Consider the following 13,987-nt stretch of genomic DNA (forward strand, 5'->3'; position numbering starts at 1 on the left):
GCAACATAGTCAGGCGGTGCAGCCCAGCGCTGGCCAAGGGAGTGGGAGCCTCTAGTCCCCCCGGATGCGATCGGCCTGGCCTTGGCCCTGGCTCCAGCCCTGGCTGCAGCTCTAACCCCCTTCCCAAGTTCCTGCCTTCCCAGCATCAGATGAGAACAAGCTGGAGTTGAGCCCATGGGTCCCCAAGCTGCCGTCAGGTGCTGCCAAGGTGAAGAAGAAGCAGGTGCTGTTCTGCAAGTGCAGACACTGTAGCTGGAGTGTCAGTTCCAGCGGAGGTGCGAGGGCTCCTATCAAAGCACAGGGGAAAGGTGCCCCACAACTCTCTGCAGAGAGAGGAGATAGTGCAGCATAGGCAGGGTCTTTCCTAGCAGCTCCCCCACGCCTCTCATTTGGGGCACGGTTCCTGGCCAGCCAGTGCAACCCTGCAAGGGTTGGTTGCCTCACTGCCGACTTTCTAAGAGATAATGACGCCCTTAGAAGCCTGCGCTGGGGCTCCCACCTGGGACAGCAGATGGCCTGGGACTGCATCTGCCCCCAGTGCTCGGCACAGCTTTCCCTGCTCCACCCACCTCTGTCCTGCGCAAGCACCTGGCCTCCATGCCAGACACTACAGGTGGGAGAGGTGGTATCAGCTCCTGGGGGCTCTGTGCAGTTCAGCACACAGGCTAGGCACAATGTGGCTGGGAGCTCGACCTTGGATCAGGCTGACTAAGGAGAGAGCTGAGCCCCCAGCTGCCTTGTGCTCAGCCTGCCCGGGCTGAGCTGAGCACAGCCCCCAGGATCTGACACCGCCTCTCCCACCCGCAGTGTTCAGCACTGAGGCCAAGCACTTGCCTGGGGCAGAGGTGGATGGATCAGGGAAAGCTGTGCCAGGTACTGGGGGCAGATGTAGTCCCAGCCCACCTGCTGTCCTGGGAGGAAGCCCCAGTGCAGGTTTCTAAGGGCGCCTGAATCCTGGGCAGTGAGATGTCTTGCCCCTTCAGGGCTGCATTGCCCAGCCAGTAAAACCTACCCCAAGGGGGAGGCATAGGGGAGCCACTAAAGCTCTGCCTGCACTGCACTGCTCCCTTCCTCTACAGGGAGTCGTGGGGGGCCTGTCCCTTGTGCTTTGACAGGAGGCCTCATGCCTGCTGCCCCCTCTGCTGACTTACTTCACATCAACAGGGACCTCTGCTGCTAGGAGCTGCTCCAGCATCTGTGCCTTGGAGAACAACACCCACTTCAATTACTTTTTAGATTACAAAAATACTTCCCTTAAAATTAAAAAGTTAGACAATCAGACAGCATTGTTATTTTTGTCACTGGAGTATATTTCTCCCTGTAGCAGGAACTGCAGGCTTTATTAATCTTATTCAAGGGACATACTATGAGTAGCACAGAAAATTTAAAAAGAAGACTCTAATACTATAGTAGAAAGTAACAGACCAGAACCAGAATATGTAGTAGATATTTCCCTTGACATTTACTTGGATCCTGCTATCAAATGCTCCCTTCACATATAGATGTAGAGGTAGGTGAAGTATAGCGAATGGGAGAAGAAAAGGGGACACTTAACCTGAGTCACAATTTAGAGTTCTGTAGGATTTTGTTCAAATATCATTGGCAAGTTTAGCTGTACAAATAGGATGCGTTAAAAATAAAACCCTTTGCTTACCATGACTTCAAGGCCCAAAGATTTAGTAACAAGCTATGAGGTCCATCCCCTCTAGCTTGTTACTTGGGATCACGCTTTAATCCAGTTCTTGAAGTCATGCATCCATATTGCAGGGGTGTGCTTCTATAACTGACACTGAAAATCTTGTTTTGCTCCATGTGTGAATCTCCACTGATGCGAGCAGGAGATTTGCATGAAAAAGAACCACAGTCTCACACCCCGATTATTCTGTAAATAAAAGTGCCTTTCTTTCCCAGCTGCCCATGCAAAACATATAGTAGCTAACAAGCATTTATTTCCTAAATGTATCCATCCTCACAGTCTGTAGGCGAAAACAATCTGAAAATTGTTTTTGGTACTTAACATCTGCTTTGACTTCCACAGATTTTCCAGCAAAGCTTTTCATGGTGTACAAAAGATATGATACTTGTTTTTTTTATAGGGTCAACTCAACCTCCCTTTCTTTTGAGGTGGAAAAATTGAACTTTCATGTGGTTACTTTGTATGACAGTTGTTAAGGAGATTTTTACCGTGTAGGTCTTCTTTGCTCTGTTTGGACGACAAAAATAAAAAGGTCCTTTTCACAATAAACACAGCTTGACCCTACGTCCTTGGTCAAAATTTCCCTCTTCTCCCACTTTCCTATGAGCATGCAAAGTTTTATAGACTAGGCTAGCCATGTCATCAATCTGTCCCAGAGATGGCTACATCTGATTGGTTCAGTATATACATAGGTCCTGATCTAACTTTACATACGAGTATTTCCATTGAAATTGTTGATAATCATACGCATAAACACAAGCATATTGTAAGTGTTTACAGAACTGAGGCTATAGTGTTTTACAGTCTCTGACATTATCAAGATTGAAGGGGTTGGGGGGGATTAACGCCACTGCAAGCCCACTGGCAAGCTTTGTAAATTCAGCAGGCTAAGGTACTCCTACCCTAGCCCTGGAACGATCTGTGGGAAAGGCAGGGGCCCCCAGTGGGACACTTGCCTGCCTATACACCAAGGCCAGGAGCTTGGGGAATAAACAGGAGGAACTGGTCCTCCTGCTAAACAAGAATGACTACAACATCATAGGGATAACAGAGACCTGGTTGGACCCCACCTATGACTGGCCACAGGTATAGATGGCTATACCCTGTACAGGCAAGATCGTGCAGATAAAAGGGGTGGGTGTGTAGCTCTCTATGTCAAGGACAGCTACATATCCCTGCAAATTGACATTGGCACCCAGGAAGGATGTCTGGAGTCTCTCTGGTTTAAAATACATGGGGAATGTGGCATAGGGGACATAATGGTAGGAGTCTACTACAGACCTCCTAACCAGAAACAAGAGCTGGACCAGGAGTTCGCCAGGGAACTGGCTGAGGCTGCATGCGCTCAATGCATGGTTGTCATGGGAAACTTTAACTACCTGGACATCTCATGGGAAGAGCATTTGGCCAAATCCGATGGGTTGCAAAGCTTCCTTACGTGCATAAATGAGCTCTATCTGACCCACAAAGTCTATGGGCCAACAAGAAGTAAAGCATTGCTGGAGCTGACACTGGCCAAAGGGGCTGACCTAGTCAGTGACCTAAGAATCAATGGGAAGCTGGGTGATAGGGACCATGAGCTGATCACCTTTACTATCCATCGCAAAGCTGGCAAGTCGCTTAACAATACAGAAGTCTTGACTTCAGGAAAACTGACTTTGACAAGCTCAGGAGGCTCATTGTTGAGGCCCTAAGAGACCACGACTCAACAGGAAGAGGAGTCCAAGAGGAGTGATTGCCCCTCAAAGGAGCAATCCTGACAGCTTAAGGGATGGCCATCCCATCTTGGAGGAAGGGTAGCAAAAGGGCAAAGCAACCCCCTAGGCTCAGCAGGGAACTAGAGGGCCTCCTACACTTCAGAAGAAAGACTTATAAACGATGGAAAGCTGGAATTACCATCAAGGAGGAGTACTCAGCAGTGGTCCGTACTGCAGGGAACGGATCAGGAAAGCCAAGGTTGCAACCGAGCTCCACCTGGCTTCACATATCAAGAACAACAAAATGTCCTTTTTAGATACGTAGGGAGTTGGAAAAAAAAAGCAAGGAGTAAGATTGGACCTCTACTGAACCAAATGGGACAGCTGATACCTGACACCCAGGAAAAGGCCAATCTACTTAATGAGTACTTCGCTTTGGTCTTTCATCAGTTCAGTGGCACTGCCCTGCCTAGCAAGATGCGGGACAGCCTGGGTGAGGGTGTATTTATACCCAGCATCGGTGTTGATCTAGTAAAAGATCAACTTGAGAGGCTGGACACCTTCAAGTCAGCTGGTCCTGACAGATTACACCCTAGAATACTAAAGGAGCTGGCAGGTGTCACAGCCCAACCATTGGCAAAATTATTTAAAAACTCATGGCACCCAGGTGAGGTACCTGAAGACCGGAAGAAGGCCAATGTGGTACCCGTCTTCAAGAAGGGGCAGAAAGTAGATCCCGGGAATTACAGGCAAATTATCTTGACTTCAATCCGTGGTAAGATTCTGTTGAAAGTTATCAAAGAGACCCTACTGACTGAGGGCAACATCCGGGGGGGATAGCCAGCATGGGTTTGTCATGGGTAGGTTTTGCCTGACCAATCTCATCTCCTCCTATGACCAGGTAACATACCACCTGGACAAGGAAAAAGAGATTGATGTCATATATCTGGACTTTAAAAAATCCTTTGATCTGTTGTCCTATGACCTCCCCATGGAAAAATTGGCCAACTGTGGCCCTGGCTACACCACAGTCCGATGGCTGGGAAATTGGCTCTGAGGTCAGACCCAGAGAGTAGTGGTTGATGGTAGCGAATCATTATGGCACTCCATGACCAGTGGTGTCCCCCAAGACTCTGACCTCGGACTGGTTCTCTTTGACACCTTTATCAACAATGTGGACACTGGTGTCAGAAGCTCAATGGCTAAGTTCGCTGATAACACTTAAACTTTGGGGCATAATGTCCACACCTGAGGACAGGCTGGTGATCCAGGCTGACTTGGATAAACTTAGTAAGTGGCTGGATACAAACCTGATGATGTTCTATACTGATAAATGTAAGGTACTCCACCTCGGGGGGAAAAAACCTGCATCATGCTTATAGGCTTGTCAGTGCTACGCTTGCTAGCACCACTGCTGAAAGAGACTTGGGGGTCACGATTGACCAAGGTGAACATGCGCCACCACTGCGATGTCACAGCTGGTAAAGCAAACCAAACTCTGGCTTGCATCCATAGATGCTTCTCAAGTAAATCTCAGGCTGTGATCCTCCCATTGTACTTGGCCTTGGTGAGGCCACAGCTGGAGTAGTGCATCCAATTCTGGGCTCCTCAATTCAAGAAAGTTGTCAAGAAGCTTGAGAGAGTCCAGAGGAGAGCCACACGCATGATCAGAGGACAAGAGAAAAGGCCATATGATGAGAGGCTGAGAGCCATGGGACTCTTCAGCCTGAAAAAGCACAGGCTCAGGGGTGACCTGGTGGCAGCCTGTAAGTACATAAGGGATGTACATCATGGTCTGGGAGAACATCTGTTCACCACAGTGCCCCAAGGTAAAACAAGGACCAATGGTCATAAACTCCTTCAAGACTGTTTCAGGGTGGACATAAGAAAAAAATTATTTTACTGTCCAAGTGCCCAAGACCTGGAACAGAATCCTTCCAGAAATGGTGCAGGCACCTACTCTGAACTCTTTCAAGGAACATTTGGATGCTTATCTTGCTGGGATCCTTTGACCCTAGCTGACTTCCTGCCCCTGGGGCAGGGGGCTGGACTTGTTGATCTTTTTCAGCCCTAACATCTATGAAATCTATGATTCTATAGGAATGTAAAATATTATGAATGTATATTAAAATAAATAATCAACTAAATTACCTTTGTGGTGATAGTGGTGGTTTTACTATTTTAACTCCATACTCTTTTGGGAGATTACTATACATGCTAATTGACAGTTCCGTTAAATGTCAGCACAGATTGTCATACTCTCCATTAAATGATGAAATCATCTCATATTTTTGCTTTAACAAGAATAGAAAACAAGCAGAAACATTTGTTTTTGCTTCTGATCTTTCATGTGCATTGCACATTATATTTCATATATACAAATTAATACATGTGATATCAGAGTAATTTAGGTACAGTAACAGTTCTACCATTATTCCCTATGTTTTATTTATTTATGTATTTATTTACAATGTTTAATTCCCACATTTCCCTTATCTCTTTCAGGCAAGTATGTGCTTATGGTCCATGAAGTAACCATGCCCCCATTTTTGGGCCAGACTCTCCCACCAGCCTTCAAACTCTTAAGGGTTTTGCCAGAGAAAACCAAAAACAAGAAAGCGACCAGCAAGTAAAGAAGGAACATAAACGTACAGGAATTCACAGGCTCTGTCCAATGCACACTGTAGTTTGTGGAGGTTTTACCACTGAGTACAATAGGAGTTGGATTGATCCCTTGGGCCTCAGATGCATGTAGGTTTTGAAAAAAGGGGTATACTAACAGCAAAGAAATAATTGACCAACAGAAATCCATTTCACAAAGTGTCCTACCTAGTCACATTTTAGATGATACATCCATATTTATGAGATGGAGAGAAATGTCTTTGATGAATCCTATTTTTCATCATTATATAAGCTGTATGTATTTTTAACAAAATTCTATTAAAATAAACTGAAAATTCAGGCCACAGTTTGATCACATAATGATGCCATAAAAACTGGTGAACCATCTGAACAGCTAATGGATAAAATCATACATAGCAAATTAACTTTTATGACCAAAGTGATCACCTCTCTTATAACACATTTATGAATATATTGTTTTGTGGATAAAAAGTCTTGTTCATCTAATTTACTTGAAAAACACTCATTGCCTAAAAGATGACAACCAGGCAGCTGTCTTGTCTCCTGAAACTGGCTTCTGTCTTCAGTGAAGGAGGATCAAAGTTAGATTAATTATTCCAGAAAGGCCATTGCCAAATAGTCCATCAATGAAGCTAAACAATGGTAAAGAAATGTTGTGTTCATGTGGTTGGAACGTATTTGGGTTTGATGAGAGTTGCCACTGAACATACAAAGTGTTTTCACGCCAACTAAACAATCAAGATTCAGTTGTAGAACACCTGAAAGTTGGCAAGCAAAGAGAAAAGGACTGCATTCTGATCAGAAAAGGGACAATCAAAACAGAAAAAGATTTGAAGAGCATGCCTAAAAAATCAGTACAATTAATATTTGACTAGGGCCTTTCAGTATTGAAAATGAAACTGTAACTGGAAAAAGTATGATGGGGGCATGTATATTAAAAAGGAAAATAGGATGAGTTTTTTGATGCATCTATTCCTTGATACAGAATGCTTAATTTCCAGGCATCAGTTCAACTTTGCAAAAATTATTTATCAAGATTGAATCCCTAGCTGATATCTGTACTAAGTGCAGTGACTGACTACTGACTCTTTTTTTTCACTTCCAAAGTATGCTTTGTAGTGAACAAACTCCTTGAATGCAGGGTCTCAATGTCAGTGCACTTCCTTAACTGGCCACTCCCAGTTTTTTGCCAGACATCAAAATAATGATCTACATATGCTATTGATTTAATGACATCTCTTGCTACTAGGAATTGATCTTATGCTTTCAGTTCACTAAAGCAAATTTAACACTAGGTTTATTCAGGGTTAGGTAACACTGAAGATCTATACCCTCCAAGATCATGTTCCCTGTCAAAGTGTAAATTATATAATGTAAATCTTTTAAAAGATTTGGATTTTCTCCCTCTCAAATGATCAGTTAAGCAGTCTAATTTCCAAATACATAACTCTTCCACAGGCAGTCTAGAATCACATCTCCCATTACATGGCAATCTCTGCTGTCGTGAAGCAAGAGAAGCAGTCGTCCTTGAAACCTCTTTTTCTTCCCCTATTAAGACTTGCTGAGTTGTTTGTTAGAATTATAGGATAGGACACATATATAGATACATGGTTTTGTTCTCCGATAAATTGTCCAAATGTTAAAACAAATTCTTTGTGATGGTGACATTCTGTTGTTCCTCCTTGGTGGGGTTCCTCACTATAGAAGCTGTTCATGCTGCCGTACGTTAAACAAACATCAACACATAGCATGTGGTGTCGACCAAAGTCCTACAGACAAGAATTCTTAGTGGCCTTTGCTATACACAGTTTACCAACATATGGCACCCCGTGGAACTCATTTTTTGGAAAATTGCTAAAATACAGACAATTCCAGCAACAGGTTTTGGGTTTTTTTCCTTTTCAAAGCTGCACTCACTTTGTTCAGAACAGTATCCTGAGAGATTGCCTGGTGAGAAACACCAACTGCCAAGAGTATCTGAAAATAAAGTTTTTAATTAACATTGGCATTTCTGAGTCTCCTGCTGGCTACTATCTTATTGTGAATTTGATATTGTTTGTGGCACCAACCAAATTTTGAGATCATAAACCAGTTTTTGTTCTGTTTGGGATTATTTAATGGGATATTTTTGAAGATTTAACATCTGAAGAATATTTTTTTTTCTTTGAAGTTTAAAGTGAATGTAAAGTGTTTACAGACTGCAAGATTCTTCTGATTCTTAACCCAGTTGATAAATAGTGTGGAACATTATAGTATGTTTTAAGTTTCATTTTAAAATTGGGGTTAAAAAACACAGAGGACAAGATGAACACTGCTATAGTCAACGTGACTATATTAAAATGGGTTTGATTCAAGTGACAGATGATTTAGGCTAATACACTATTAGGGCACAATCATGCAAACATTTATTCATTCAGTGAAGCTTTTTACATCAAAATAGATACCATTCATTTATATGTAGACGTGCATTCCTTTTCTTCTCCCTTGTCACCATTGAAGGAAAAGATGAGGGTGGAAGGGTTATTTAACAAATGGTCTCTGATAAACTTTTAAGATGACTGACCATCCTATTTTACAGTGCTTTTATAGGATTAAATAATGTAAAAGTGAAGTCAAAAGGCCCTTTATGCATACACACTCTAGTGCTGGCAAAATAGCAGTTCACAGTCGCTAAGAAAGGACTTATACTACTCTGGCAAAGCATTTGTGGGTTGTGGTGGCCCACAAAAGACAGGTAGCACTAACTGCATTTTTATCCTTGAAAGAAAAGGAAAATTTATAACACTGTTAGGTACAGTCTTCCTAGAGTCTCCTGACAAGAGATGTAACTTACACTGCATTCTGGTAGCTCATTAACATATATCTGGACCAAATACTGACTCCAACCCCCTGTAGTCATTGTTAATGTTCTCTTTGCTATTTATATTTAGTCAGGAGGTAAAGTAAAAGCATTGCTTTTCAGGCTGTGGTTTCCTCATTTGAAATATTAACCAATTTTATGCAGACAGAAGTAAGTTTTCAGTTAGGCAGAAAAAGTGTGTCTATAAGAACTCAGCACAAATTTTTGGCAGACCCATTAAAAGCTGGTTTCACAAACCATTAGTATTATTTAGCAGTCATATTGTAGTCACCTTCCTTCTGTCCTCTTCTCTAAAACTGGGGGTATTTTCCCCTGTTCATTTTGTCTGTTTAATTTGTCTCTTGGGAGGGGGGCTGCCTATTACTGTGTTTTTATATATAACACTCAGTGCAATATGGCCAAATATCAGCTGGGACCTCTAAGCATCACAGTAATATTAATGGGTTTTTAAAAGTACTGCTTACTATATATATACTGCACATTCAATGTAGAACATGTTATTGATATTGCTAAAATTTAAAAAAAAATAATTGCAAATTAGCTTCCTTTTAGTAGCTTTTTGGAGGTTTTGCAAGGATATGGCAGTTTCCATGCACACAAGCCACAACTGATATTTGCTGTCTCTTTTTTCCAGTTCCAAGTGGTTTGAATAGCAAAACTAACCTAAGGAATTTTGAGCCCCAAATTTGATATGTATATCACAGGGTCAGATCCTCAGCCAGTGTAAACTGACATAGTTTTGTGGAAATCAGTGTCAAAATGCATACAGACTTCAGTGAATCCAGCATTTTGTTCTACTGTATGTTCAACAGGCACCTAATATATGAAGTCAATGGAACTAGGTTGATTTATGCCAGCTAAAAATCTGGCCAAATATTTTACACACTCACAAAATCCATATTCTATTAATATAAAAGCTTTTAAAAAGAATGTCAGGTGATAAACCTAGGTGGGAAAAGTGTGATCATATTTGGATGGTTAGGGCAGTGAAAAGTATGAAAAGGGCCACACAAAAATGAAATGGATGTCTATATAAATGCTTTTATGTTTTTTAAAGATTAGCCTTCACTATTCCTTCTCTTAACATTACCGCTCTTTCTTTTTCCTTTCCTTCTCCCCCCTCTCTGTCTCTGTCTTTTTTCCTGGCTCCTCCACTTTTGCTCAGTAACATTGCAGAAGTTGGCTTGACTTTGCATTCCCAGCACAAAGAGTGCTCTGTTAACCAGAAAAGAAGCAAAAAGGTCTGGCACTGCACTGGAGGCTGTCCAGCCTAATCCATGCCAGATACTGGATAGTTGTTAATTTCCAGCAAAGCTAGTATCACTTCACTAATATAAAGCTGCTGTGGGAGATACCAACTGCAAACATATATATTACTAGGTTTTGCACCATGGTTAGGTCTGTCCAGTATTTTGAACTACTGCCTAGAGAATTCAGTTACATCTTGAGCTGTGTTTCATTGACCATTTTTTTCTTTATTGGCAGAACATATAGATTCAGAGGAGAAGAGAGTTCTAAATGGCAAGCAGTGCCTTGAATTCTGAGTAGTTTTGCATTTTTATGAGTATTATTAGTACTAAGTCCTAGATGAATGGTGGGGAAACAAAACAAGGGCAGCACCCTTTGGTTTCCCTTAAACAGGGTGATGGGGCAAGAGTAGGGGTAGCACTCTTTAGCTACTCCCAGATGATAATTTCCCTTTATTAAGACTAGTGGGTGAGGTCCCCATGGTCTCTAAACCCATCAGGGTCATGGTCAGGATAGCAAGGGAAGCAGTTGTCATTTAGATTTCCTACACTTCTATCAATTGCTGTGAAAAGTCCCACCATATTCATGTGCCTGTAGAACAGCAGCATTCAGTTCTAAGTAGCTCAGGAGCCTGAGCACCCAGTGGTAACACAGACCACAACATCATGCCACCAGCTAATTATTACAAACCCTCTTGTTCAACTGAAAAGATTACAATGCAATAATTAGCGTTTCAGAGAAGTGCTGCATTATTCATTGTTGCAGAAATGCATGCGCAGTGCATGCAGATTGCAAAAAAAAATAAATACATGGAGAGTTGTAGGTGATGAGTTAAAGAACCACTGGGAGCCATGACCTGAGTATCTCTGCACTTTAGATGTTGATGTCTATTATAGATTCATAGATAGATTCATAGATGTTTGAGTTGGAAGGGACCGTAGCAGATTATCGTGTCCGACCCCCTGCCCTGGGCAAGAAAGAGTGCTGGGGTCAAACGACCCCAGCTAGGTGCATGTCTAACCTCCTCTTAAAGACCCCCAGGGTTGGGGAGAGTATCACCTCCCTTAGAAGCTAGGGCTGTACAAAGCGGGCAGTATTCGATTCAGATTCGGCCCAATTCGGGGTACAGTGATTCGATTCACTGATTTGGATCACTGTCCCTATTTGATTCGTCCAAATCTGAAGATTTGAATCTGATTCAGAGAATCAGCAATTTGGCCATAGACACAGCTTTATATGTCTTTTTCTACTTACCACAAGGTACCATGCGGAGCTTGTGTACACTGAGATGGTGTGGTGGACAGAGCATCCCACGGGAGCGCAGGGAGGTCCTCCATGCACTTGGCAGTGGACCCCCCTCCCCCCCCCGTATATAAAGCTGTGTCTATGGCTGAATCATCGAATCTCTCTGAATTGATTCAGAGGCTTCTGATTCAATTCAGAGAGATTAATGGGTCTCCTGATTCGATTTGGATTTGGAAATTCAGCTGCTGAATCGGGCCAAATCTTCTCCAAATTGAATCAGCGACCGAAGCTTTGCACAACCCTATTGGAAGCCCATTCCCTAGTCTGACAACCCTCACTGTAAAGAAGTTCTTCCTGATGTCTAACCTAAATCTGTTTCCATCAGTTTGTGACCATTGTTTCTAGTTACTCCAAGGGGTGCCCTGGTAAACAGAGAATCTCCTATTCCATGCTGCCCCCTGATGAATTTGTAAGCAGCCACAAGATCACCTCTAAGCCTTCTCTTGAAGATGCTGAAGAGATCCAGTCCCTCCAAGCCCCCACCAACCCTGGGCTGTTATCTTTATGAACTTTATAGTACAACCACCCAAATTTAACGGATTTACCTCCATCCTGACTGTAGTAGACCATTTTTTGAAAATGGCACACTTGATTCCCTGCACAGGGTTGTCTACCACCAAAAAGACATCACAGCTCTGGGTAACCCACACAGTCCACATCCATGGGTTCCTTGAATAGGAAATATCAGACAAGGGATTTCAGTTCACCTCCTGGTTTTGGAACGAGGCCTTGTGCCTACTTGGGGTACACTCCCACCCGTAATTCGCATATCACTCCCAATCCAATGGCCAGGAAGAGAGAGTCAATCAGATTCTGGAGCAGTGCCTCCTGTGCTATAGCAGTTACCACCAGGATAATAGGTCCTCTTTGCTTCATCTGGCAAAGTTCACTTACAACAACACTCACTACATTTCTACTGGCTAGAGTCCATTTTTTGCAAATTATGGTTTTCATAAGAGGTTCCATAAGTGGCTCGACTCTACATCAAACTGCCCTCAATGTCTCTGAACTCTGTAGCTTCTGAATGGGTGTCATGCGTCCATCAGATAGAGGAGGATTTAAAGAAACAAGTAACCTAAGCCAAAGAAACCTATAAATTATTTAATGACCACTGGCATCAGCCAAGACCAACCCACCCCAAGGGCCATAAAGTATGATTATCCACCAAGGACATGCACACAGAAAGAATGTCCACAAATTGGAACACCAGTGTCTCAGTCCCTACCCAATAACTCTGTCACCTATGAACTGATGTTGCTCTGTATAACAGGGGATGCAGACAGAAATGCAGCTCCCAGATCTAACTCATGGTGATTCATAGAAAGCTCTGTAAATTAGAACAATCCTCCTGACCCAACAGATGTCAGCTGCTGGATGAGGGAAGTGGAGGATCAGCTCCAATTTGGAGCCAATCTAGGGAGAGAGGCTGGATCTATGCAGCATCTCCCCCTAGCTCTGTCCCCCCCTCCCCCGCCCCAACTCCGCTGCTGTCTCTAGATGGGAGCGGGGAGAAGGGAGGGGAGGGAGATCCATTCTGGGCTTTTCTCAGCCCCACTGCAGTGGAGTGGGGGGTAGAATAGATTGGAGCCCCCCAAGGTGAGGGGCTCCAACCCATGCCCTTGAATACTCCAGTGGGGCTGAGAAAACCTCAGAGTGGACTTCCCTCCTCTGCCTCCTCCCTCTCCCATTCAGAGACAGTAGTTGGGGGCCAAGCTATGCTGCAACCAGAGCAAACAGAAATTAATGATGGCGCTCCATTTTGGAGTATCTTCATTAGAACCCTTATGCAATGAGGGGTAATTTGTCATGCAATTGGAGTGCTCTACAGGCATGCTTTTCTGTTTGGGCACAGCTTTAGAGCACTTTCAAGGGGTCAATCATGTGACAAATGTCATTTCTGTCTGTGCCCAGTCAAATCCCTGTTACTGAAAATGGGCAGAAAAGCCTGGAAAGCCAACATGGCCCCCTTAAGACTCAAACTTTCTGGGCCAAGCGAGCCAGAGGCCTGTAAGGGATCTTAAGGGGAGACAGAGGGAGCCGAGTAGCAAGTTCACCACTGGCACAGACACTGCAGAAGCAGTGAGGGACTCCTCTACCAGGTAGAGTGGTCATGTGACTGGAGAAGGGGAAGGGCTAGTGATGACAAAGGTTTACCCCACAGGAAAAAGAGAGAGTCAAGGCCAGGCTGTGGAAAAATATCCAGTCCTTGTCAGACTGAGGGAAGGCCACTATGAACAAAGTGAGTAGACCCAAGGTGGGGCATAAGCCTCAGTTAAGGGTGTGCAAAACGGGCCCTATTCAATTTGGATTTGGATTCGACCTGAATCAAGGACAGTGATTCGATCCGTTGATTTGGATCACTGTCCCTGAATTGATTCAGCCGAATCCGAATCTGACAATTTGATGCTGGTTTGGCAAATCAGCAATTTCGACACAGGCACAGCTTTAAAAGTTTTTTCTACATACCTTGAGATAGCAGCATGTCTCATGATTGCTGCAGTGCTGGGGCAGATGGAGCATCCCACAGGAGTGTGGGGG

At 43.6% G+C, this 13,987-nt stretch overlaps 1 protein-coding gene across 3 annotated transcripts in view; it reads left to right on the plus strand.

Moving 5' to 3' along the window:
- Positions 1 to 6,991, plus strand: part of MORN1 (MORN repeat containing 1) — a 160,234-nt gene extending 153,243 nt beyond the window's left edge. For all 3 annotated transcript variants that reach the window (XM_019541279.1, XM_019541278.1, XM_019541280.1), the window contains one exon: positions 5,899 to 6,991. In XM_019541279.1, the coding sequence (XP_019396824.1) occupies positions 5,899 to 6,026 (128 nt within the window). In that variant the 3' untranslated portion in view covers positions 6,027 to 6,991. The remainder of the gene's footprint in view (positions 1 to 5,898) is intronic.
- The last annotated feature ends 6,996 nt before the right edge of the window (positions 6,992 to 13,987 follow it).

Source organism: Crocodylus porosus, unplaced genomic scaffold, assembly GCF_001723895.1.
Source record: "Crocodylus porosus isolate Cpor-Errol unplaced genomic scaffold, CroPor_comp1, whole genome shotgun sequence".
Taxonomy (NCBI): Eukaryota; Metazoa; Chordata; order Crocodylia; family Crocodylidae; genus Crocodylus; species Crocodylus porosus.